This window comes from Bos taurus, chromosome 1 (assembly GCF_002263795.3).
Source record: "Bos taurus isolate L1 Dominette 01449 registration number 42190680 breed Hereford chromosome 1, ARS-UCD2.0, whole genome shotgun sequence".
NCBI classification, from domain to species: Eukaryota; Metazoa; Chordata; class Mammalia; order Artiodactyla; family Bovidae; genus Bos; species Bos taurus.
Window position 1 is genome coordinate 81,550,195 of NC_037328.1, and position 27,576 is coordinate 81,577,770.

General features: G+C 46.0%; 1 protein-coding gene across 2 annotated transcripts in view; it reads left to right on the forward strand.

The window, feature by feature from the left end:
- The window catches only part of IGF2BP2 (insulin like growth factor 2 mRNA binding protein 2), a 171,492-nt gene extending 148,121 nt beyond the window's left edge, over window positions 1-23,371 (forward strand). Inside the window, exons 10-15 of one of the 2 annotated variants that reach the window (XM_005201476.5) lie at window positions 8,299-8,367; window positions 9,218-9,334; window positions 13,862-13,936; window positions 19,674-19,805; window positions 20,136-20,249; window positions 21,528-23,371. In XM_005201476.5, the coding sequence (XP_005201533.1) occupies window positions 8,299-8,367; window positions 9,218-9,334; window positions 13,862-13,936; window positions 19,674-19,805; window positions 20,136-20,249; window positions 21,528-21,620 (600 nt within the window). In that variant the 3' untranslated portion in view covers window positions 21,621-23,371. The remainder of the gene's footprint in view (window positions 1-8,298; window positions 8,368-9,217; window positions 9,335-13,861; window positions 13,937-19,673; window positions 19,806-20,135; window positions 20,250-21,527) is intronic. The other variant, NM_001192504.2, reaches the window with a different exon arrangement.
- The last annotated feature ends 4,205 nt before the right edge of the window (window positions 23,372-27,576 follow it).

Here is a 27,576-nt window from a genome sequence, read left to right on the forward strand (position 1 = left end):
ATGATATATATTCCAAATCTTCACTCTACAATGGAAATTCCTGTATATATATCATGATTCTTTTATCCAGTTATTTTCTCAGAATAAATTCCTAGAAATAGAATTGCTGAGCCAAAGAATGTATAAGTATATAAAAATATAAATGTTGATATTTTTATATTTATTAGCATATAAATTTTGATACATAAAGAATGTACTGTTATTCCTTCTTATCTGATATGTGACACAGAGGCTTTTTTTTCCTTCTGTACTCTCACTACCAATGTAATTATTCCTTGCAATCTGGTACTTTCTTAACAATAACTTTTTTTATTGGTTTATTTTGGGCTGTGCTGGGTCTTCGTTGCTGTGTGGGCTTCTCGTTGTGGTGACTTCTTTGTTGCAGAGCAGTCTCTGGGGCACACGGGCTTCAGTACTTGGAGCGTGTGGGCTCAGTAGCTGCAGCTTCCAGGCTCCAGAGCTCAGGCTCGATAGTTCTGGCGCATGAGCCTAGTTGCGCAACGACATGTGGGATCTTCTGGATCAGGGACCTAACCTGTGTCTCCTGCATTGGGAGGCAGATTCTTTACCACTGAGCCACCAAGGAAGCCCTGCAGTCTGATCCTTTAAAAGATACTATTATGAGTATCTTTTACTTGTAATAAGCACTTTGGGGCTTACTGGACATTTTTCTCCCTCTCTAATTAATTGTCTTTTTATATCCCTTGCCTATCAATCTGTGGAGAGGCAGTATAGATTCTGGAGTCAAACAACCTGTGTTTGAATCTCTGCACTATATCACTTGTTATTTTTAGCAAACTTGGGCAAGAGACTTAGCCTCTTTGCATTTCCATGTCCTCTGTTTCATGCAGTTGTTGTCAGGGTAATTAAATAAGTAAAAATCCGTACACAGTAATTGCCATATAAATCTTAGTTGCTATTGTCATTTCCCCCCATCTTTTTCTTAATGATTTGTAACAGCTAATTACATATTAAGGCTGTTAACCATTTGTCATGTTGAAAATATGTTTCACTAGCTTGTCATTTCTCTTTGCTTTATTTGTGGTGTCTTGTGCCATAGTAATTTAAAATAGGGTTTTTTTGAACAAGTGAACTACTATATGAAGTAAATAGGAAATGTTTCCCTTTAGCCTTCCTTCTCTTACCCAAATTTTACCCAACTACCACTCCCCAGAAGTATAGTATTGTTATGTTTTAAAATGTTTTATGAGCATATATAGATTTTATTCAAAAGCAAATGGAATCATGCCACATATAGTGAATTACTGTTGTTTTATTTTTCACTTATTATGAGCATCTTTCCATATCTAGAGTTGATTCTCTTTAATGGCTTTTTAATTCCATTGTATGAAATTACTATAATTTTTCTACTGAGCATGCTGTTTTTCAACATTTGGGTTTTCTCTAGGCTTTCTCTGCTACCAATAGTGTCAAAATGAATGTCCTTAAACATAAGAGTGTGAGCAGATCTAGAAGTAAATTCTAAGACTGCAATTATTACATCAAAAGGGAATGCGTTTTTCTTTAAAATTTTCACATTTTCCTTCAACAGAATTAATGCAGAAATTTTAAGAATTAAGATAGTTAGATCAGTGTTGTTTTCCTTTATGGACTTCTGGCCTTTGATGTTATGCTAAGAAAAAGCTGCCTGCTATCTAAGAGTATAGAATATCCTTCCAGGTTTTCTTACGTCATTCTTAGTTGTTGGTTTGGGGGGACTATTGCTTATAATTCATAGGCAGTTTATCTTGACTTGTACGTTGAGCTAGGGATCCAGTGTTATTTTTTTCCCACTGCATCACTCAGTTTGAAATGTCAGCTTTGTTGTATGCCGGACTCCCACTGAATCTTGTTCCTGGGCTCTGTTCTGTTCATCTTTCTGTCTACACTGCAGTTACTATAGTTTTATACTATCTTTGACAGTGTCAACACCAGGGTTATTTTTTTCCTCAAAAGACTGAATTGAAAGGATAGTCAACTTATACTATACTTGGGAAAATTGAGAATATATAGGAATTTTCTGTCCCTTGAAGATTTAATGCAATCCATCCATAAAACCTCTGGGCCTAGCACTTGTGTTTGGAGAAAGATCATTTATACCTTTCCAGTTCTTACCTGTTCCTGAGCTGGTTTTGTTGATTTATGTTCTCCTGTAAAAGTGTTCATCTCTCTTTTCATACTTAGTGACACAAAGTGGTACAAAGCAATCTATTAGAATGTCTCTTTTCATTCCTAACATCACATACTGTGTTTTCTCTTTCCTTAATCAAAGTTATTAGGGAGTTTTCTTTTAATTTTTTAGTAGTTCAGGGTTCCCTTTTTGTTATCTTACAACAGTTTCCTGTACTTTCCTCTCAGAGAATGTTATTGAAACAGTTCTGGGTTTTGTGGTCTTGCTCATGCATGATCAAATTTTGGAAACCATGGATCTTGGAAAGATATACCTTCTCTAATGGACTAAAAGTTGTGTTGACGACTGTAAAATCAAACTTTAATTGATGACTTGTATCCTCTATATAATTATTTTTTATCTCTATGACATTACATTTTGAGAGCAGTTTACTGTTCTCACTATGATTATGACTTTTTAAAATTCTTTATTTCTAATATTTGTTTAATGTATTTTTATAATTACTCTAGAAATAATCTGGAACTTTAGTCCAAATTATTAAATTTTCTTTCTTAGTACATAATCTCGTAATTCAGAGTTATTTAGAATTAGCTAAATTTTACTGGTCTCTGCTCACTGTAAGTGGTTCCTTGTGTTCCATATCTTCTCATTTCTTGAGTTATTTGTTTTTGTTTCTTTTTCTGGAGTACTTCCTTAAATAACTTTTTTTTCAGGAATAGCACATAAATAGTATAATTTCTAAGCCTTTGTTTATCTGAAAATGCCTTTTTTGCCTTTCACACATGAATGAAAGTTCAACTGGATGGTTAGAGATTCTAGGGTCATAGTTCCTTTAGAACTCTTAAAGCAATACTTGTAGCATTTTGCTTTTCAGATAAGTTGCTACCAGTAAGAAACTTTTTTTTTTTTCATTTTCCTGTAAGTTTTTTGCTTTTTGTAGCGTTTCACCTTCACCCTGGGAAATCAGAAATGTAAGTCAGCCCTTCAGTCTGACTGTTCAGAAGGTTTTTCACTGGTTCAGGAAACCTTCTGGGTCTGTATTATTAATTTTGGTATGTTTCTCTTCCCTCTGTTTTTGGCTTCTGGAGTTTATACTTTCTGGAGAGAGAGCAGTCCTTTCCCTCTACTTGCCATGTCTTTCTGAGTCCCTCCTTTTGTTTTGTGTGAGTTAACCTTCTTGTGCACTGACTGCCTTTTCAAGAGTGTCCATGCTTCTATTTACGTGGTTTCCATTGAGTTTTTACTCTGCTCATTTTTAATTTCTAAGATTGATGATCCAGTTCTCTGATTGGCTTTCCTCATAGCAGTCTACTCACATTAAAGCACTGCCCTCTTGAATCTCACTGAGAAATCAAAGCAGACTTTTTAAAAAAGTTCTCCCTCTTTGCTAAATTAATTTACCAAGGTCATGTGCTTGCCTTGCTTAGCTTTGCTTCTCTCTTTCATGCTGCTGGTTCTCTGCATATGTCCAGTGAGTTTTAATTGTTCATTCATGTACTTAAACTCAGCAAAAGGCATATTAGAACCCTTTGGGCAGCCTTATCATAACATACACTGTGGGTCCCACCTATAAACCAGTGAATTTGGAATGTTCCATGTGAGGGCAGCATTGGGTTAAGATCTAGAGACACAGAGTCAGACAGAGGATCTGTGCTCGAATCTTGGCTCCACTTCTTTCTAGCTTACCAACTTCTGGTCCCCATCAGCTCCTGAGGTGGTCCTCTGAGAGCACACAAGGCTGGTAGGAGGCACTGGACAAGCCGGGGTAGCATGTGTGCCTTCTGAACCTTGAACAGCTCTACCCATGACTCTGACCCCTCTGCCTCTGGTAGGAGGCACTGGACAAGCCGGGGTAGCATGTGTGCCTTCTGAACCTTGAACAGCTCTACCCATGACTCTGACCCCTCTGCCTAAGTCCATTCCCTTGCCCCACGTCCATGTCCCTGGTTCCAGGGAGGAGCACCTGCCATCTTTGTAACAGCACTCTGTCATCACACTAAAGCTATTTATATATCTGAAAATATTTTGTATGCCTGACCCTTGCCTTTTTACGACCCTTGCACACTCCTCTCTCTTCCTGCTCCGTGATTTCTTTATGATTCAGAATATCACCTAAATGATGCATCAAATGGTCATACCCAACAGCTTGGAACTAAGGACCCTGTAGTTCTTCTAGGAAAAGCAGACCCAGCTTTAATTTCATTCTAAATGTTCTTGAGTGTGTTTGATATGTTTTTGTTGGTGGTCAGTCACTAAGTCATGTCCAACTCTTTGTGACCCCATGAACTGCAGTACCTCAAGCTTCCCTGTCCTTCACTCTCTCTCGGAATTTGCTAAAACTCATGTCCATTGAATCAGTGATGCCATCCAACCGTCTCATCCTCTGCCACCCGCTTCTTTTGTCTTCAGTCTCTCCCAGCATCAGGGTCTTTTATTTTCCAATGAGTCACGTCTTCACATCCGGTGGCCAAAGTTTGATATCTACCCCACTACTACCCCAGCATGGTCAAGCATAGAAGATGACACTAATTTCCCTCAAACCGAGAATTTGAAATTAACCAGTGGATAATAGTGATGCCCCCACCCTTGTGGCCTCTCTTTTTGGGGGTCACATCTTTCAGGAGCACCTTCAGCATTATCTCTTCCCCCCCCATATCTGAAATTGTAATTCTTCTGAAACATCTAAAGTAAAGTAGCTTCTCCCTCATGAAATAGCTGCTGCTCTGCTAAGTCGCTTCAGTCGTGTCCGACTCTGTGCGACCCCATAGACGGCAGCCCACCAGGCTCCCCCGTCCCTGGGATTCTCCAGGCAAGAACACTGGAGTGGGTTGCCATTTCCTTCTCCAATGCAGGAAAGTGAAAGTGAAGCCGCTCAGTCGTGTCCGACTCTTAGCGACCCCATGGACTGTAGCCTACCAGGCTCCTCCCTTGGGATTTTCCAGGCAGGAGTACTGGAGTGGGTTGCCATTGCCTTCTCCAATGAAATAGCTGAGGACCTTCAAACTGAGACAGTAAGCTCAACTGCCATTTTAGAGTTAGGGTTCCATACCACCTGTCCCACTCTGGGGCCCCAGTTTGTCAGATGGCTACACCCTGCTTTCCCATTAAAGAGAACATTTATTCAACAGGTTACTTTTTGATCATTAAGCGTAAGCACCTCTTCCATTTGAGGTTGTGGCCTCTCCTGTAAGTGTAAGGGTAGAGGGAATGGGAAGTGTGATAAATGAGTGCTCATTTACCAATAGTAAAGGCCATACGGTCCCCAGTGATGGAGTCTCCATGCCGGTGACCTCATTGAGTGCCACGTGGTGTACTTCAGGGGCATCTCTCGTACGTAGGGTCAAACCCACGTCCAGACCCAGGCCCAGCTCTGCGTGACCTCACACTGCCTGCCTCTCCATCGTATCTCATTCTGTCTCAGTTATTTTTGCCATCCTGGCCTCTCCTGTTTTCCAAACAGGCCAAGCCCTTTCCTAGCTCTGTATCTCAAAGAACTCTCTTTAGAATGTTTCCTATCTAGCGCCTTACGCGGGGCTCCATATCCTCTGTGGGTCCCCACTCATAAGTTACCTCCTCCGAGTCCTCCCAGACCCCTCCAGGTGAAACCACCAGCCCACTGCTTATCTCAGCAGCTACCCCTCCTCGTGTCCTCCTGTTCATTTTTTTCATATACTGTCTGCCCCCCCAGTAGAACCTAAGTTCCATGGTGGCAGTGACCCTTTTCTCTCTTAGTATCTGTGTCCCCAGCACCTAGAACAGTGCTTTTGCTCAAATATCTTATGCATGAATGAATAAACAGTTGAATGAACTCCCACAATAGTATTATAAGCTCTAGATACTTTTTAAATCCTTTTGTGGATGAGGTTCAGAAAAGTTGAGTAAATTATCCCCAGTTGTATACAGCTAGTGATTGAGACTCAAGTCTTCGGGGCCTTCTGACTCCAAAAACCATCCTACAGACACAGAAGCTAATGACAGAGCCTCAGCCAGAAGTAGGCTCCTGATTGCTGTGTTCAGGGCTCTTTCTCCACAGTGGTTTTCCAGCTGTAACTCATGAACAAAAAGGGGACTGAGGAATCCGTTCTCTTTAGCCTTTTACAGTTCATTCCCTCCCCAGCCCAAGTGGTAGATCTAAATATGATACCGTATTTGTCTTGGGAGTATTTAAACCTAAAACAGAGCTACCCTTGTGGTTTGTTTCTTTTGGGGTCAAATCACAATTCAAAAGAATTATTTCTGCTGAGGGCTGAAGGAAAAACTTTCCAGGTGAGAGGAGGACAGACGCATCCTTTCCCCAAGGATTTGTCTGGGCAGAAAAGCTGCTGGAATTCTCTCCTGACCCTCCATGGCCCAGAACTGGGACCTGCGCTGAGTAGAGTCTGGAGTTGGTGTTCTTCAAGAAAGAGGCAGGACCAAGTAAGCCAAGTATCTTCACTCAACGCTTCCTTTCAAAAGTGGAGTTTGCCAGGAGAACACTGATCTCATAGCCCCCTCTTGTGGCCATGAGGTGTCACTGCAGCCTCTTTCCACGTTATGAAAGTAGAGGCTGGCTTTTACAGCATGGTTGCCAACAAAGGTCCGTCTAGTCAAAGCTATGGTTTTTCCAGTGGTCATGTATGGATGTGAGAGTTGGACTATAAAGAAAGCTGAATCCTGAAGAATTTATGCTTTTGAACTGTGGTGTTGGAGAAGACTCTTGAGTGTCCCTTGGACAGCAAGGAGATCCAACCAGTCCATCCTAAAGGAAATCAGTCCTGAATATTCATTGGAAGGACTGATGCTGAAGCTGAAACTCCAATACTTTCGCCACCTGATGCAAAGAACTGACTCATTGGAAAAGACCCTGATGCTGGGAAAGATTGAAGGCAGGAGGAGAAGGGGACGACAAAGGATGAGATGGTTGGATGGCTCACCAACACAACGGACATGAGTTTGAGTAAACTCTGGGAGTTGGTGATGGACAGGGAGGCCTGGCGTGCTGCGATTCATGGGGTCACAAAGAGTCGGCCATGACCGAGCGACTGAACTGAACTCCCTTCCTTTGGCAGAGCTTCTGTCTCCTGCAGGTGCTGTGGACACCCCAAACACCCTTGGAGGAAGCTCCCCACCGTGTTCATATCTCTTTTTCCCCTGAGGTCAGAAGTCCACTGCCCAAACTCAAAAAGAGGAATAGCTGCATTTTGATTCCTAAGGCAGTGCTGTGCTCTGGAACAGAGAAGCCAGTTGGATATTCAGGGAACAGAGAACACCAGGAGATCTGTTCAAGGGTCCTCAAATGGAAGTTAGGTCCACTAACTCCAAGCCTCATCGTGTCTGACAACTGCCAGACAGACAGGCTCTTGAGGGTTGGTCCCAGAGCTGTCCATCTCCCTTCCTGTCAGGGCCATGTGTCCACCTTCCTTCCTGTACCAGGCAGGTCAGCATTTATTATACTTGGCCTTATGTGTAAAGCACAGTGAACTAGACTCTGCTGACTCTGCTTAACGTTCTACCCATAAAATATATAAAAGCAGATGCATTCCTGTCTCGCAGGACTATTAGGAGGATTGAGAGAGTTTATGAATAAAGGATCTACCACAATGCCTGGGACACAGGCCTTGAATAAAAAGCAGCTACTTTTAAAATGAATGCTGTTTTCTTAACAACTCTGTTTTTCTACCACATCTGCCTTCCTGTTCCCTGCTTCCCCCTCCCCCAATATATATATATATATATTCATTCATTTTCTCTCCTGTCTTAATTTTGTTTTAACTCCTCTATTCTCCATCACTCCATTCCTTCTAAGATTCTCTGGGAGCTCAGTGATCTGACTTCCCCAGGAACACCTTTGCTTGTTTGGACTAACTCTTGGACTTGGCCTGGCACCCTCTAGGCCTTTAATCCACGGTTCATAATTCCTCAGCAAAGAGAAGCCACTGGCCCTCCCTCTCTGCCTGAGGTTAGGTTAGAAAGTGTGAGTGCATGCTCCCTACCCTGGTGGGTTCCTGGGAAGCCCAGAGCTTGGCTCCGCCAGGGAAAGCAGCAGAGATCTGAGCTGCAGAGGGATGTGCCTTCAGGGCTGCGCAGCGGTGTGCTGGGAGCCAGGGTACGTGTGGGCGTCTTGCCTCCCTGAGTTTGGTGAGCGGCCTCGCGGGCCCCACTGACTGAATGTTTCTCTCCTGCTGCAGACCCACTCCGGATATTTCTCCAGCTTGTACCCCCCTCACCAGTTTGGCCCGTTCCCGCATCATCACTCTGTAAGTGCCCACAGTTTAGTTCCATCCGCCACTCGTCCCTCTCCTGTAGCCAGTGCCACGCAGTCCTTGGCAGACTGACCAGGCATGCTCACGGTGCACATGCTGTGCCCCGCGGTTGCAGGCTGTCCTGGGAGCGACACGTCACAGAGTACCAGCACAGGACGACCCGGCACTTGAGCGCACGGGAGGATGCCCCGTCAGCATCCCGTTTGTGCTCACAGACCCCACAGGTGGCTGGAAGCTGGTGTGGGGAAGGGCGGGGAGGTGATCAGCAGTCCCATTAGGAGGTGAGGCTGGGCTAAAGAACAGTCTCCAAAGTTCTTTAACAAAGTCTAGCAGGTGGGCTGTGTCATTCCCACAGGCCTCCAAGGACAGGGACTGCAAGGGCCCCCAACGCCCTTGCCCATGTCTCTCTAGGTTGTCCTGTGCAGCCCAGTCAGAACAGGTTTAATCAGTCTCATTGTGAACCATCGCCCCTGCAACATCTGCTCCTGCCAAGGATGGGGAGGGCAGCTCTGCATTCCCACCCACAAAGTGCCTCAGGCGCGGTATGCTTATGAGCTGTTGATTCCTTGGAAGAAGACACAGAAGGGATACTCACGTTTGAACTTCACAGAAAGCCTGTGAACAGGCAGCTTGCTGGGACCAGCAAATTCAGAGATGCTCGAAAGAAACTTGCACTCTGGTTGTAGGGTAGTTATTAATAGTACGGCCACTGTTCAGGTTCATCCCTCCAGCTTCCCACCTGCAGTGCCCCAGGCAACAAAGAATCCCATGTTGCACCCCGCCACTGGTCTGGGGAGGCAGCCCACAGGGGAATGATGGCATCTGTCTTGTCTTGTCCTTCCAGTATCCGGAGCAGGAGATTGTCAATCTGTTCATCCCAACCCAGGCCGTGGGGGCCATTATCGGGAAGAAAGGAGCGCACATTAAACAGCTGGCCAGATTCGCCGGGGCCTCCATTAAGGTAAAGCTGCTCTTGAACAGCCGTCTGTGTCCCACCGTCTTCCACCCCTCCCCCTACCACCACCTACTCCATGTCCCTTATTCCTTCTGTCCGTCCTGGGGAACTCTTGCACCATCTGCAGAATCCTGGAACCTGCCTGCAGCACTGTTTCCATATGTACTCATGTTTTCCTCTCTCCTTTTTTTGTTCAACTAACAAATGAATTAGGAAAAAAAAATACTAGTAATACATAAGCCAACCTAGTCTTCCTTGGGCTACCACTGTCCTCCTCTCCTCAAGATGAAGCAGAGGATTCTCCCAATTGAAGGGACTGTGGGCCTGAGGGAAATGATCATTTATACTCAGCAGTTGTCATTGCTTGGCATTGGCACCCCACTCCAGTACTCTTGCCTGGAAAATCCCATGGACGGAGGAGCCTGGAAGGCTGCAGTCCATGGGGTCGTTAAGAGTCGGACACAACTGAGCAACTTCACTTTCACTTTTCACTTTCGTGCATTGGAGAAGGCAATGGCAACCCACTCCAGTGTTCTTGCCTGGAGAATCCCAGGGACGGGGGAGCCTGGTGGGCTGCCGTCTCTGGGGTCGCACAGAGTCGGACACGACTGAGGCCACTTAGCAGCAGCAGCAGTCAGTGCTTTGATGCCTTAGTTAGTCTCCACTTCAGAAACCCCTGAACTTTGAAACAAAACAGTTTGAATGAAAAGCTCTTTGAAAAGCAGTGATGAAACCATAGACAAAAGCTGGTGACAAAGCCTGAGATGCAGCCTGGACACTGAGCAGAGGGGTCAGGGAGGAAGGCCCCTTGATTCACGCAGCGCCCGAGCTCCGAGGTCGCTGCAGTTCCATACCCACATCCTGCCTCCCAGAGCATAACGGGAAGAGTCGTCAGAGAAACTGAAAGGGGAGGATTATTCGGCCCTGGTCCTGCTCCAAGCCCGGCTATCAGCGCTGACTCACGGGCAGAATGCTGAGCACGTCCCAAGCCTCATGAAACACTTTCGGAAACAGAGTTTCCGTTGTTACGTAAAATAATTCGCTGCCATGGGACAACCCGGAATTCCGAACAAGAAGTCTCATGACTTGGAGAGAAAGAATGCTTACACTTTCTCCCCAAGAAGAGCTGGAATTTCTCCCACAGCAAGTGTGCTGAAGGAAGAAAAAACCTTGAGTGGTACAGAACAAGGACTGCAGTGAGACTGTGACAGAATGTTATGTAGGTAAAGCATTTTCCCTCACGGCCCTGTCGGTCTCACCCACGAAGTGCACAGACTGGAGGACAGCCCGAGGGTGGGGGGTGACCAGTAGCAGAGCAGCTAGAGCCTTTGCACCCAGCAGGCTTGTTGCAGGTGAGACCCAGCCCAGGTAGCACAGGCTGTGCTGGGCCCACCCTCCATGTGGGACAGGTAGGGTGTGGACAGCCACTGTGCTGGCTGCATACTGAGAGGTCGGGCCCTGTGGTCTGAGATGCAGTGCAAGAGACAGAAACAATTTCAACTAGAAGGGACTTGAAGAACTGTCTCATTAAATCCTATTTCCACTGAGAAAAGTGAGTTGGAAAGAGGGAACAGGCCACAGCAAGGCTTAGATAGCAGCTCTGCTGACTTGTAGGCTACGGGGCACCTCCTGGGGCTGACTGCAGCAATGACTCTCCACTTGCCCTTGCCCCTAAGGAACCAGGGCCCAGTGTTTGGTTGACATGTCGACGGCCACAAAGCTAAAGCCTATGAGAGCCGAGATTGGACCAGGCTCTCCTGTCTCTGGTCCAGTGTTTTCTCACTATAGCACTCTGAATGCTCGATCAGTCATTCCAGCAAGCCTTCAGGAAAGTAGAGAAGGATCGACCCCTTGGACTTCCCCTGAGCCTCCCCATAGTCGCTCGGTATCCCAGCAGCATTGAGTGGTAGTGTGACTTCTGTGCTGGACAGAGACCACGGGGCTGGGCCAGGAACAGAATGGGCTCTGGCTCTCTAGAGCAGCAGGAGAGAGAAGAAACCAGGGAAGCCAAGCATTTGCGAGACATATTTCCTACTTCTTAAAATTGATCTGGTTTTTGCTAGTTTTATCTTGACGGGTCTCTGACAGCATGTCTCTAAAGGTGATGATCTCGCCTGCTCTGGAGAACCACTCCCATCCTGCCCTGCTGGTCTTGAGGCCACGCCTAGAGGCACATCGATGCTGCCGGGGCAGGGGCCAGCCTTACACTAACGTGTGGGAGCACAGTGCTGGAAGGTGGTGGGCTGAGTTGGGACCGTGTGGTACACGTAAGAGATGCTTCCGTCACAGGCGAGAGCGGAGACCTCATCACCTGCACAGCCTGCGGAGCCTCTTGATGGCGGGTTTAAGAATGTCACACACAACTCCCAGTCCCCACTCCAGCCCTGCTCACCCGTGATCTTGATGATCACCCCATCTTTCTGTGTCTCATCTGCTTCAGTCATAGAATGGGGTCCTCATCACAGAGCCTCTGGGGTGTTTGCCTGCAGAGTGCCATTCCAGAAGTGCAGCTGCACACGTGTGGCTCTCAGTGCCAGGCTGGGCTGGGAATGCCGGATAGAGGACAGATGACTTTCTTTCAGAATTGGAGCAAGGTGGCTGTGAGAACTGATCGGGTCAACACGATGGGGGAATTAGCCTTTCTCAGTTTGGGTGGATAAGAGCTGGGAACCACTGTGCCCATGCTTTGTCACTCTCATTCACCCTTGCACACAAGGAGCGGATTTAATGCCACCTATGGATCTATGGGCTTCCCTGGTGGCTCAGAGGTTAAAGCGTCTGCCTGCAAGGCGGGAGACCTGGGTTCAATCCCTGGGTCGGGAAGATCCCCTGGAAAACGAAATGGCAACCCACTCCAGTATTCTTGCCTGGAGAATCCCATGGACAGAGGAGCCTGGTAGGTTACAGTCCACAGGGTCACAAAGAGTCGGACACAACTGAGCGACTTCACTCCACTGTGGATCTAGAAGTAGAGACACGGGTTCCTGCCAGTGATCTTTTTTTTTTTTTTTTAAGATTTTTTTTCTTTTTTTGATGTGGACCATTTTTAAAGCCTTTATTGAACTTGTTCCAATGTTGCTTCTGCTTTATGTTTTGGTCTTTTGACCACAAGGCATGTGGGATCAGCTCCCTGACCAGGGACTGAACCTGCACCCCTGCACTGGAAGGTGAAATCTTAACCACTGGACTGCCCCCTCACCAGTGATCTGTGCTACGGCCTGCTGGAAGCTCTCAGTCCCCTGGACACATCTGCGTTTTTTAGCTGAGGCTGCAGCCCTGAGGTTGGAGGCTGGCAGGCAGTCTGCCCGCAGCAGAGGGAAGATCCTCCAAGAAGCTCTGATGGGTGACGAGTGTCTCACGTTCACCCTCATACCACTAAGTAGTCAGGGCCAGATCCTCCTTGAGGCCTCGAGAAGGGTCTCCCCTTCCAGAGTGGGCACAGGTCAGAGCAGGCCTTGGCTCTGTCTTCACAGCAAAGCTGGAAAAGTGACACGGGACCCTGAGGCCTGCAGATGCAGCCTGGCTTAGGACGTGTAGAGAGAAAAGTAAATTAAACCCTGTGGAGGCGGAGGTCTTTTGAAGGCAGCTTGAGACTCAGACACAGTGGTTCAGAGACGGTGACTTCAGACACACCCCGTTAGTGGTGCATCACATTCATGCTGAACAGTTCAGGTCAGTCTTGGGGATGGTGTCTCTGGACCGTGCATACAACCTCATGAGGTGCATTTGTGTACTAACCTGGCTCATCCTAAACACCCAGTGTACTTTTAACTCAGTTTAAAGTAACTTTACAGGAGTTCCCTGGTGGTCCAGTGGTTAGGATCCTAAGCTTCTACTGCAAGGGACATGTGTTCGGCCCCTGATGGGGAACTGAGATCTGAAAACTATGCAGTATGACCTAAATAAATAAAAGTAACTAATTTTGCTACAATGGGGAATATATAAAGAGGTTATAACCAAAAAATGTGTACTTGGTCCATCTTGAGTTGTGTTAATGTCAGACTGAGACAGAGCGCTAGGTTTCCAGCTTGCCAGGTTCAACCAGGTTCCACCTGTGGGGAGAGGTGGGTGTGCAGAGCACCCTGGACCCGGGTGTCCTCATGCTTGCTCAGGCACCATCACAGTCCTAGGCACGCCTGCTCTAGTTCAGTTGCCACCAGCAGCCAAGAAAGAGAGCCAAGAGGCCCTTTCCTGCAGACTGGCTCGACTGAACAACTCTGTTGACCAGCCCTTCCTCGCCTCTGGGCCCTGGGTGGGCTAGAGGGCTTCTTGTTGAAGAGGTTGGTCACTGCTGGGGTTGGGGGCAGGGATAGGCAGTAACTAGTAACCTGCTTCCCACCTGAATTTGATCCTGGGTACTAATGTCATTTCTCCTAAGACCCAGGGTGGAAGCAGCAGGCTCAGAGTCCCGGGTGCAAAGGCAGGAGTCCCGTAATCTCTTGCTAGTAGGGGTGCCACCCACTTAAACGAGGAGAAGGGGCGCAGGGAACAGCACCAAGCAGCAGCATCTCCCTCTTGCTTTGTGAACTGCAGATCGCCCCAGCAGAAGGCCCAGACGTCAGTGAAAGGATGGTCATCATCACCGGCCCACCTGAAGCTCAGTTCAAGGTCAGTGCCAAGAACCCCCTCAGTCCTTAGCGCAGGGCTGCCTGTTAGGGGCGCTGAGGACCTTTAGCAAGTGCAGCTGCCCCAGAGGCAGCTTCAGGCTCTTCTTTGGAGGCTCCATCCTATCTTCATTTCCCTTCCTGCAGTAGTCTCTGACCCACCCTGTCTTCCCCGCCTCCAGGCTGTGCCCTCTACATGGAGCCCTCCTTCCCTTCTCTCCTGTGAAAAGTGGACTGTTAGTGCCCAGTTCAGATAGCACCCCCGCAGGAACATCTCTGATCCCTTGGCCATGGTTTTGAAGATGGAGCATAAACACAGGGTGTGAGGGGAAACAGCAGCTTGTTGGAAGTGTGTGGAGGCGTGCGTTCCTTTATTTCATACTGGAGGACAGTTTTCCAATGCTGTGTTAGTCTCAGGTGTTCAGTTACACACATGCATGTATCCATTCTTTCTCAGGTGGTTTTCCCACGTAGGTTATTACATAATGTTGAGCAGAGTTCCTTGTGCTATACAGTAGGTCTTTGTTGACATATGATAATCCCAAACTCCTAATTTATCTCCCCACCCCTAATTCCTCCCTTGGTAACCATGTTTGTTGTCCGTGAGCCTGTTTCCTTGTTTTGTAAATAAGTTTACTTGTATCACTTTTTTAGATTCCACATATAAGTGATATCATATATTTGTCTCTGGTTTACTTCACTTAATATGATCATCTCTAGGTCCATCCATGTTACTGCCAGTGGTATTTATTCTTTTGTAAATGGGCTGAGTAACATCCCACTGTGTGTGTGTGTGTATGTGCATCACTTTTGGTTGGAGCATTTAATCCTTCTACATTTAAGGTAATTATCAATATGTATGTTCTTATTGCCATTTTGTTAATTGTTTCGGGTTTGTTTCTGTAAGTCTTTTTTCTTCCCTTCCTCTTTTGTTCTCTCACAATTGATGACTATCTTTAGTGTTGCGTTTGGACTGCTTTTTCTTTTTTGTGTATCTATTATAGATTTTTTGGTTTTTACATAGCAGTCTTTATATACACAACACTGTTTAATAAAGTTGCTGATCTAATTTCAAATGCCTTTCCAATGTCCTGCATTTGTGCTCTCCTCGTGATGACTGCTTTTGATGCTGTATTTGTGTATGAATGGTTTCCCACCTTTACTCTATGTTTGTCTTTACTGGTGAACTTGCCCATTCATAATTTTCTTGTTTCTAGTTGTGGGCTTTTCCACCTAAAGAAGTTCCTTTAGCATTTGTTATAAAGTAGTGAATTCTTTTAGCTTTTGCTTATCTGTAAAGCTTTTGACTTATTCATTGATTCTGAATGAGAGCCTTGCTGGCTATCCTTTGTTGTAGGTTTTTCCCTTTCATCACTTCATTTTCTCAGGCCCTTTCTCTCTCTCATCTTCTTCTAGAACCCCTATAAAGTGAATGCTGGTACACTTAGCGTTGCCTCAGAGGTCTCTTAGGCTTGCTCATTTCTTTTCATTCTTTATTCTGTTCCACAGTGTGATTTTCACCAGTCTCCCAACTCACTTATTCATTCTTCAGCATCAGTCCTTCCAATGAATATTCAGGACTGATTTCCTTTAGGATGGACTGGCTGGATCTCCTTGCAGTCCAAGGGACTCTCAAGAGTCTTCTCCAACACCACAGTTCAAAAGAATCAATTCTTTGGTGCTCAGCTTTTTTTTATAGTCCAGGCCTCACATCCATACATGACCACTGGAAAAACCAAAGCTTTGACTAAATGGACCTTTGTTGGCAAAGTAATGTCTCTGCTTTTTAATATGCTGTCTAAGTTGGTCATAACTTTTCTTCCAAGGAGAAAGTGTCTTTTAATTTCATGGCTGCAGTCACCATCTGCAGTGATTTTGGAGCCCCTCAAAATAAAGCCTGTCACTATTTCCATTATCTCCCCATCTATTTGCCATAAAATGATCAGACCAGATGCCATGATCTTAGTTTTCTGAATGTTGAGTTTTAAGCCAACTTTTTCAATCTTCTCTTTCACTTTCATCAAGAGACTCTTTAGTTCTTCACTTTCTGCCATGAGTGTAGTGTCATCTGCATATGAGGTTATTGATATTCCTCCCAGCAATCTTGATTCCAGCTGTGCTTCATCCAGTCCAGCGTTTCTCATGATGTACTCTGCATATAAGTTAAATAAGCAGGGTGACAATATACAGCCTTGATGTACTCCTTTCCCAATTTGGAACCAGTCTGTTGTTCCATGTCCAAGTCTAACTGTTGCTTCTTGATCTGCATACAGATTTCTCAGGAGGCAGGTCAGGCAGTCTGGTATTCCCATCTCTTTCAGAATTTTCCACAGTTTGTTGTGATCCACACAGTCAAAGGCTTTGGCATAGACAATGAAGCAGAAATAGATGTTTTTCTGGAACTCTCTCGCTTTTTTAATGATCCAACGGATGTTGACAATTTGATCTCTGGTTCCTCTGCCTTTTCTAAATCCAGCTTGAACATTTGGAAGTTCACAGTTCTCATACTGTTGAAGCCTTGCTTGGAGAATTTTGAGCATTACTTTACTAGTGTGTGAGATGAGGGCAATTGTGTGGTAGTTTGAGCATTCTTTGGCATTGCCTTTCTTAGGGATTGGAATGAAAATTGACCTTTTCCAGTCCTGTAGCCACTGTTGAATTTTCCAAATTTGCTGGCATATTGAGTGCAGCACTTTCACAGCATCATCTTTTAGGGTTTGAAATAGCTCAACTGGAATTCTATCACCTCCACTAGCTTTGTTCATAGTGATGCTTCCTAAGGCCCACTTGACTTCACATTCCAGGCTATCTGGCTCTAGGTGAGTGATCACATCATTGTGGTTATCTGGGTCATGAAGATCTTTTTCGTATAGTTCTTCTGTGTATTCCTGCCACCTCTTCTTAATATCTTCTGCTTCTGTTAGGTCCATACCATTTCTGTCCTTTATCGAGCCAATCTTTGCATGAAATGTTCCCTTGGTATCTCTGATTTTCTTGAAGAGATCTCTAGTCTTTCTCATTCTGTTGTTTTCCTCTATTTATTTGCACTGATTACTGAGGAAGGCTTTCTTATCTCTCCTTGCTATTCTTTGGAACTCTGCATTCAAATGGGTATATCTTTCCTTTTCTCCTTTGCCTTTCACTTCTCTTCTTTTCACAGCTATTTTTAAGTCCTCCTCAGACAACCATTTTGCCTTTTTGCACTTCTTTTTCTTGGGGATGGTCTTGATCCCTGCCTCCTGTACAATGTTATGAACCTCTGTCCATAGTTCTTCAGGCACTCTATCAGATCTAATCTCTTGAATCTATTTCTCATTTACACCGTATAGTCACAAGGGATCTGATTTAGTTACCTGAATGGTCTGGTGGTTTTCCCTACTTTCTTCAATTTAAGTCTGAACTTGGCAATACGTTCAGGATCTGAGCCACAGTCAGTTTGTTTTTGCTGACTGTATATAGTTTCTCCACCTTTGGCTACAAAGAATACTATCAATCTGATTTCGGTATTGACCATGTGGTGATGTCCATGTGGAGAGTCTTCTCTACCTTCAGGTAGATTGCCTGTCTCGATTTCATTTAGTTGTTGTTCTTGGGTTTTATCTTGTTCCTTCTTCTGGAACATACTTCTCTGCTGTCTCATTGTGTATTTGTGGTCTCCCTTCTGTAGGCTGCTGGATTGTAGTTCTTGCTTCTCATGTCTGCCCCCTGACGGGTGAGGTTGGTTCAGGGGTTTGTACAGGCTTCCTGGTGGTAGTGACTGGTGCCTGCCAGCTGGGGGATGGGGCTGGCTCTTGTCCCTCTTGTGGGCAGGGCCATGTCAAAGGGCATGTCTTGAGGTGCCTGTGGACTCAGGACAGCTTTAGGCATTGTGTCGGTTGATTGCTGAGGCTGTGTTCCCAGCCTGTTGGTTGGCCTGAAGCACTGGAGCTTGCAGGCTATTGGGTGCGGCCAGGTCTCAGTACCAAATGGTGACCTCCAGGAGAGCTCACATTGAGGAATATTCCCTGGGGCCTCCACTACCAGTGTCCTTGCCCCACAGTGGGCCACAGCCAATCCCTGCCTCTCCAGGAGACTCTCCAAAACCTACAGGTAGGTCTAACTGGGGCTCCTGTGGAGTCACTGCTTTGCCTTGGGTCCCAGGGCACATGAAGCCTCGTGTGCACCCTCCAAGAGTGGAGTCTCTGCTTCCCTCAGTCCTGTGGAGCTCCTGCACTCAAGTGCCTCTGGCCCTTCAAAGCCAAATGCTCTCGAGACTCCTCCTCAGGATGCCAGACGCCCATCTGGGGAGCCTGGCGTGGGGCTCAGAACTCTCACTCCTCTGGGAGAACCTCTGCAGTATAATGAGTTTCCAGTTTGTGGGTGGCCTGGTGGGTATGGGATTTGGTTATATCGTGACAGCACCCTTCCTGCCATCTTGTTGTGGCTTCTTTGTTTTCGGATGCAGATTATCTTTTTGGAAAGGTTCCAGTCTTTTTGTTGATGGTTGTTCAGCAGTTGGTTGTGATTTTGGTGTTTTCGTGAGAGGAGGTGAGCTCAAGTCCTTCTGTTACTACTCTCTCAGCTGTCTCCCTTCTCCTGCAGTATTTTGTTTTTACCTTTTCACCCCTAGAAAAATTACAAATTGAGTTTTCTAAAAGAAACATATTTATAAAATATAATTCATATTAAAAATATTTAAAATGTGTCTGAGAAAAAAATTAACACATGTATAAATGTTCAAGAACAATAGTCCTTCAACTCATAATGGATAAACAAAATGTGGTATAACGACGTAATAGGATATCAGTCAGCCATGAAAAGAGTGAAATTCTGATGCGCACTACATCATAGGTGAGCCTAGAAAACATTCCATCCAGTGAGAGAAGGAAGACACAGCGGGCCACATATGGTATATTCCATTTATGTGAAACATCAGAAAAGGCAAATCCGTGCAGATAGAAGTACTTTAATGGTTGCCAGGGACTAGAGAGGAGGAACTGGGACTGTCTGCCAATAGGCACGAGTTTTATCTGGGGGAATGGGATAGAAACATTCTGAATAGTGGTGGTGGTTGCACAACGTAATGAACGTCCTAAAAACCACTGGAGTGTACACTTGAAAGGGCAGAATTTTAGGTTATGTAAGTTCTATCTCAGTTTTTTTTTTTAAATCCTTTTAGGGGTTTCCCTGGCAGTCCAATGGTTAAGACTCTGTGTTACCACTGCATGGGGCACAGGTTTGACCCCTGGTCAGGAAACAAATCTCATATGCTGAGCAGTGCAGCCATTAAATAAATAAATACTTTTTAAGTTCTTCAAATTTTAACCAGAACAATAAGCTCTTGGCTACACTACCTCTGGAGTTAGGTATCAGAAAGCAAATCCTGTCACCACCACCCTTGCCTCCATCCTTTAATAACAGACTTATGAACATACTATGGGTGGGAGGAAGTTAACAATTCCCTGAACAAATTCATTCAAGCAAATATTTATAGGTGCTCAGGATACAAAGACTACAGGTAGTTCCACCCTGTCCCTGCACACAGAAAGCTCCCTGTGCGATCGTGTGCAAACCTGAAGACACAGGAGTGTCTATGCATGTCTGCAGGGTGCACTTGTTGGGTGTGGAAGGCATGTGCCCACCGGGTCTGAGCCAGCAGAGCGGGCCCTGGTGAGCATGGGGCCGGGGTTGTGCCATGCCTTGGACTCACCAGTTCCCACAGCAGTGCTGCTAAAGCAGGTTGACATGTCTTGCTCTCTCAGGCCCAGGGGCGGATCTTTGGGAAACTAAAAGAAGAAAACTTCTTTAACCCCAAAGAGGAGGTGAAGCTGGAAGCCCACATCCGAGTGCCCTCCTCTACAGCCGGCCGTGTGATCGGCAAGGGCGGCAAAACCGTGAGTGTGCTCTGAGCTGGCTTCATCTCCTGGCCTGACTTCCCTCAGACTGGCACCCCTGACTCTCCTGGGACAAAAATGTAATCTGCATCATCCCAAGCTGAGGGCCTCAGATCCACAGTGCTGAGCCAGACCCCGAGAAACCAGGGTCCTGAGTCCAGACACGCTGCATCTAGGCTACACGCTGGGAAGTGAAGACAGGGAGCCACCTCCTGCCCCTGTAAACCCACACACACAGCAGCGGGAAAGAGTAGGGAGCAGAGTTCCACCCAGGTCCTCGGACATGCCTTGGAGACTGCAATGAAGTGAGTCACACGTCTTCCTCCACAGGTGAATGAACTGCAGAACTTAACCAGTGCAGAAGTCATCGTGCCTCGTGACCAAACACCAGATGAAAATGAGGAAGTGATTGTCAGAATTATCGGGCATTTCTTTGCCAGTCAGGTACCTGTGCTGTGAGCGTCCAGTCTCTCCTGCTAATCTCTTTTCAAGTCTCTAAGCTCTTGGTGACCTGTCGGGTGGCCCCAGGCCCTGCGCACGCCCCTGCCCTGACCCCCATGCACAGATGGAACGGGGCAGGGGCGACCACTCCTCAGCTTACTGCTGCTCTCCTAGCTCTGCTAGAGCAGGCTGAGGAAGGGCGCAGAGCTTTGGAATCAAGCGAGTACAGTTCAGCCTCTCAAATGCTGGACTGCGAGCTCTTGCGTTCCCTCATCCTCCTGACCAGGCCTCAGTCACAGCCTTTCCCTGCCTGGAGTCACTTACCAGGAAGTCCAAGGTCACCCTTGGACCCTGAGGACCAGCCTGGGTGCCACAATGACACTATTACAGGTTAAACACTCATCCCAGGAGACCCGTGTTTCTCTTTCCTCTCCTCTGCTGCACGACACCCCTCATTAGGACTCAGAGCTCCACACAGCTGCTGCTCGTCCAGGCAGAAGGGCCAGCCCCTCAGCATCACGTGACCTGGTTCTTTCTAATGCTTTGTTATGGATGGGGTGGGGGTGGGATAAAGCCGTCCAGTCCCAATCCTGAAGGAGCAGAGGCGGTCTCCACTGACACGGCAGGTGTGTCTGGGTTGTTAGCCCACGTTCCCAACGCCATGCTTTGCCAGGCCCTGTGATGCTGCTGCAGCCCCATGACCCACAGGCACCCTGAGACTCCCTACAGTCAGAGCCCGGCCACGCCACCCCTGTGGCTGTCCCCTCCCAGCCCTGGGCACAGGTCTCAATGGCAGGGCTCTCCTTGCAAAAGGAGCACCGGGGTGGGTGAGGGGGCAGGTGTGGGTTCATGTGTTTTCTCCACTTGTTCAGGGTGGAGTTAGTATCTGGGCCAGTTTCTCACTTTCTCCCCATGCCACTGACTGTCATATCCCCACTATATACCACACTCTAGGAAGGCGGGGGGGATGTTGGGGGGGCAGCATTGGACACTGGAGTGAGTGTAGCTGGGAGAGACGATGCTGTCTGACCTCTGCAGGGTCCTGAGTCACTGATGCCCTGGTTGTGGTTCCTGGGATCCCATTTTCTTACCTTCCACCTAGCAGCCTTGGAGTAGGGGTGGGGAACTCTGCCATTTTACTGAAATAGAGTCCAGATGACACTTCTCTGAGGTTACCACCTCCTCCCCCCAAGTCCCAAGCCCACTCCCCCACTCCCCTCTGCCTGTCCTCAGATCTGGGTTCCTTTTCTCCCCCCATCCCCTTCCTCTCCCTTGCTGCAGACTGCACAGCGCAAGATCAGGGAAATTGTACAGCAGGTGAAGCAGCAGGAGCAGAAATATCCTCAGGGAGTCGCCTCACAGCGCAGCAAGTGAGGCTCCCACAGGCACCAGCAAACAACGGATGAATGTAGCCCTTCCAACACCTGACAGAATGAGACCAAACACAGCCAGCCAGATCGGGAGCAAACCAAAGACCATCCTGAGGAATGAGAAGTCTGCGGAGGCGCCAGGGGCTCTGCAGAGGCCCTGAGGATCCGGGGGGCAGGAAGGGAGGCGGGAGGGCACTGTGTCGAGGCCCAGCCTCCCGCCTCCCCCGGGGCCTCTGCAGGCTTCGCAGCCATCCACTTCACCATCCACTCGGATCTCAACGCCCACCACGCTATCCCTTTTAGTTGAACTAACATAGGTGAACGCGTTCAAATCAAAGCAAAATTCACACCCTTTTCTTTTGTGGAAAATTGTCTCTGTACATGTATGTACATATTAGAAGGGAAAGATGTTAAGATATGTGGCCTGTGGGTTACACAGGGTGCCTGCGGCGTTAATATATTTTAGAAATAATATATCAAATAACTCAACTAACTCCAATTTTTTAAAATCAATTATTAATTCTTTTTTCTTTTTCAAGAGAAAGCAGGCTTTTCTAGACTTTAAAGAATAAAGTCATCCTTTGGGAGGTCTAATGGTTTAGTAAGGAACTTCAAGGCCACCCACACAAAATTCACCTGGAGGGAAATCTCACTGAAAGGACACTCACAGCAGTTCTGGATCACCTGTGTATGTCAACAGAAGGGATACCGTCTCACTGAAGAGGAAACTCTGTCTCTCTTCATCCCTAACTCTCACACCCATTTCTCTTTGCTTCACAGGTTTTAAACTGGTTTTTGCATACTGCTATATAATTCTGTCTCTCTCTGTTTATCTCTCCCCCCGTCCCCTCTCCCTCCCTGTCTTCTCCATCCCCATTCTTTTTAATTCCCTCATCCCTCTGTCTCAATTCCCATATCTACGCACCCCCCAGGCAAAGCAGTGCTCTGAGTATCACATCACACAAAGGAACAAAAGCGAAACACACAAACCAGCCTCAACTTACACTTGGTTACTCAAAAGAACAAGAGTCAATGGTACTTGTCCTAGCATTTTGGAAGAGGAAAACAGGAACCCATCAAACCAACCAACCAAACAAAAGAAAAATTCCACAAAGAAAGAATGTATTTTGTCTTTTTACATTTTGGTGTATAAGCCATCAATATTCAGCGAAATGATTTCTTTCTTTTTAAAAAAAGTATGGAGGAAAATAGCAATTTACACGAGGTCGTTGGCCCAGGGCGTTAAATTTACAGATTTTTTTAACGAGAAAAACACACAAAAAAAGCTACCTCAGGTGTTTTTTACCTCAGCACCTTGCTCTTGTGTTTCCCTTAGAGATTTTGTAAAACTGATAGTTGGAGCATTTTTTTATTTTTTTAATAAAAATGAGTTGGAAAAAAAAAATCAACTGCCAGCCTGGAGAAGGTGACAGTCCAAGTGTGCAACAACTGTTCTGAATTGTCTTCCGCTAGCCAAGAACCTATATGGCCTTCTTTTGGACAAACCTTGAAATTGTTTATTAAAAAAAAAAAAATAGATGACAAAGAAAAACAGAGAGAGAAAATATTGGAGATGTCCTGAATTTCAATAGGGTACGCGCCATTAGGGCTTTTTGCGCTAAAGGATGAACATGTACTGGTTTATGTGAACAAGCCATTTTACCACCAGACTGCAATGCCAGTTTCCTCTACTGCAAACAGTGTTCTGTGACAAAAACAAAAACAAAAAAAAAGAAATATATCCAGCTAACCAGATCCTGGTGTCTCAGTCTCTTATTTTACTAAGTATCGCCCACCCCTAGGCATCAGCTGAGTCCTGCCTGAGGGGACTGTGGGGAAACGGGGGGGGGGGGGGGGGGGCGCATGTGCCGTCAGGCCAGGGAAACTGCACTGGGGAGGCCGGCTTCTCCGGGCCTGTCTCAGGGAGCAGCTACACGAGGTCAGTGGTGGTCAGACTGTGCTCCTCAGGCCAGCAGCATCAGTCTCACCTGGGAACTTGGAAATGCAGACTCTCGGGGTCCACCTTGAGCCAGAAATTCTGAGGGTGGACAGTGGGTGTTTCAGGGAGCTCTCTGGGTGACTCCAGTGTGCACTGAAGTTTGAGAACCACAGGACTAGAGGGCTGGATACTGACTGTGTAGTAACTATGTAAGGCCAACTCCTATCTTAAAGAAACTTTTAAGCCTGGCCAGGCAAAGAGCTTATTTTTGTGTGAGGGAAAAGAAGAGAGACAACATGCCTGGCAACGGAAAGGACAAGGTACTTGCTTCACCCCACCCCTCCACAGAAGCCCCGTGTTACGGATTTCAGGAGATGGGGTGTGTAGGCCTGAACATCCCTTCCATCCTGCTCAGCTTCTCTCCTACTCTGCCTATTCTCTCTGGAGAATCTCGCTTCCTCCAACACGGAGCCATGGAAAGGAAGGATGGCAGAGGCTGTTTGCAAATTAGAAGAGGACTCCAGCACAGAGGGAGAGCTTAAGAATATAGGAAAAAGGATCAGTAGAATAGTTAGATGTTTGGAGAGGTTTCAACAAAGGAAATGATATGCTATAGACAAGGCATTTTGACAGGACAGGAAGCAAGGGTGGAAACACTGGACTTCTAAGGGAAGCAGGGAAAGCGGATAACCTGGCATCAACTAGGATGTAAATGACTCGGTGACTGAGTAGACAGAGGTTGGGTAAGGACTTAAGGAGTATGGAAAGCATTTGGCATAGTCTTATTCATGCACCCTGGGGAGGGACATTCATGTGAACGATGATGCGAGAAGCCCAGAACCTAAACTGTACATGCATGGAAATCTTTCACTGTCTTAAAGCCTAATGGAGATTTCTTTGACCTGCTAATATTTAACAACACTGCCACTGAGTCCCCTGATGTTTACTGTCAGTTGCTGCCTTTTATTTCCTCTCTACATTCCCCTTAAAGTGTTGGTGAATTAAAAACTTGAGACTTTACCATATGCGAGTTAATTTTCTCTTCTAGTTCACATCAGCCACATAAAGTCACTGTCTTTCTAGAAGCAACGAGTGCTCTTGTTCTGACTGATGTGGCCGGCAAGGATTGAAATCTCATGGAACAAAACAATATTCTAACTTGACCTTGATCCTTCTGGTATTCTCTTGTAAAAGCAGGGATCCAGGGTCCTTGGTTTGCTCCCATTTTAGGATCTAATCTTCTCTCTGGGATGTGGCTGACAATAAACAGTGAAGAATATCCCCATTTGCCTCCAAAAACTTCTGATGATCAGGGCAAACTCCATAAAACCAAACTCAATCTGATCCCTATCCCAGTTCAACCATTTCCAATATGAAAGATTGCCTGACTTCTGTGACTCCTGAATGTCCCTGACCCTCCAACAGCCATAAAACTACTTCCAGTCACCCTCACTGAATCTGGCAAAACCTATTCTCAACTCTACATTCACAGCACAGCAGTACTGGGAAAGGACTATTGGGGTAATTTGATCCACTTTCCTAATAAGGAGTAGTGTCCTTTAAACTCTTTGCAGTGCTCAGTCACCCACCAGTGAGGGGAACCATGACTTCTAAGGCAGACAGTTACGTCGCCACACAGCCTAGCTTCGTAGATCTGTCTTCTCCTGGTAGGAAATCTCACCCTACAACCATCACGTGCCGAACCTGCTCCACATTGCTTAGGACAGCCCCCTAATGCCTGGAGACAGCTGCCTTGCCCTCCCTTCTCTCACTTCCTTCAGTCATCCTTCATCTCTAGGACTTGCTTTCTCAGCTCTGAAAAATCATGTGAAGGAATACAGCCCCCAGCTCCTTCATCCTACGCCCTCGAAAGCCACAGCAACTGCCGATTAGCATGGTAGGCCTTGCTCAGCAAACAGAGCAAGAGGCTGTGAAGAAAGCTAACTAGGGTGCAGCTCGGCTCTGCTCTGGGGCAGACTGAAGCAGAAATGGGTGCCCCTTACCTTGTACCTGATCTTTACAGGTCTCACCTTCTCATCAGGAGAAAGAGAGCCCAGGCCCAGATATTTGCTCCCTGCTTGCCCAGTACACTAGCTACATAACTTTGTACACCTCATAGCCTCTTGGAGGCCTGTCTCCTCATCTAAAATAAATGTTTGAACACAACAAAGTCTCTGATTCTAACTGATGTATAAGAATAGACTTCCAAGTCAAAAATGGCCTCTATTTCTCATTAAACATCAAGAAAGAATAAAACAGACTCAACAAAAACAACTGAACACCAAAAAGCAAGGGAAATCAACAATAATTATAAGCTTTACAGAATTAGAATGGGAAACCTTCAATACACAGCATGGTCTAGTTTGACAGAATCACTTTTTAAAACGACAGGAAAATGCATATTTGCCATCTCCAAGATGCACCACCACTTCCCCTTCCCACTGGATGGATGCAGATGTGGAGGTGAGAGCCATGCTGGAGCTGGGACAGCATCTCAAGACACAAAAGCCAAGTGCCAAGGAAAGTTCTCATAATCATGTACGTGAGACAGAAAATCTGATCTTTCTTAAGCCACTGTTAATATGGCCTTTGTTATAGCAACAAACTAACCTCTTAATACAACCATGCAAAAACTAAAGATCTAGATTTGGCATATCTTTTGGATAGAACTAAAATTCTAATTGGATACAGACCCCCTTCCCTCCCAAAAAGTTACTTACAAAACAACAAACAGAAATAAAGCTAGTTTCATATATCTCTGTTCCACTACCAAAAGCCAGAGAGCAAGTTTTGAGGAGAAAAAGGGCCATGACTCAAGAATTTTTATACCCAGTCAAGTTCTCCATGTGTGAAAACTTCAGAAGAATTCCTATATGCAAGGATTCAGATAAGAGTACTCTGTATTTCTCTTGTAAATAAGTATATGAAAATGTTTCTAACTAAAAATGAAGCCAAATAAAACTCATGTTTAAACTAGATGTGAGCAATGAAACCAATTAAATATTTAAGTTGTTGTAAATATAAATTTAGAGCTGAATTACAACTCCATTTAAAACTGAATTTAAATACCAAAAATTATCCTTGGAGAGGAAGCAAAATAGTTATCATCATAAAGTTCCAAAATACATATTTTGTTAACAAAGATCAAACGTGTGAAATGTATATGAGGACACTGTTGGGGGGCGGCGGGGGTGGGGAGGGGAGAATGAAGAGTCATAAACACAACAAAAGCTGCTACCAGGAGCGCTGTGCTAGCAGCCAGCAGAAACCCGTCCCCTTTACTGAGCCCCACCCGGACTGTGTCCCGCTTTACCCAAGCGGTACGTGAGGCTGAGTTCTGGCCAAAGGGACGGGAGCTGAAGTGGCCTCTGCCGCTCCTGGCCCAGCCCATTGCCCTTTCCATGCTCTCCAGACAGTGGCTGGACGCTAAGGAGTGTAATGCTGTCAGGCAGGGGTTGACAACCCTTTTCTATCAACAGTAAGAGTAAATATTTTAGGCTTTGCGTGATATAAAATGATGCTACTCCTGGGGAGGAAAATTTGGCAAACTACATATGTTAGATATTTGTCCCAGCAGTCCCACTTCTAGGAAGCTATCCCAAAGATGACGTGTTAGCAGAAACAGAAAGTGACATGAACAAGGCACATGCAATGCAGCATTACGTGTAGCAGACTGAGAGCCTCAACATCCATCGTGAGGGGACCAGTAATGAACCATAGCACCCTCAAACAATGGATTATTAGGAAGTTGTAAAAGGAGCAGAAGAATGAGGAGTAACATCAGGAATAAATTTTTTTAAAAAATCAAGAAGCCTAAGTAGTTTTAATATGCTATTTTTAGTGTTAAAAAAGAAATATGTGTGTGTGTGTGTATGTATGTATGTATATGTATTTTTCCCCCTAAAAGGGGACAGTTAGAAGCTAAAATAAAATTATCTACATAGAGAAAGAGAAAGGCAAAACTGAACGTTCTTTATTCCACACTTTTGCTCTTGGACTAATGTTTACATCTTACATAATT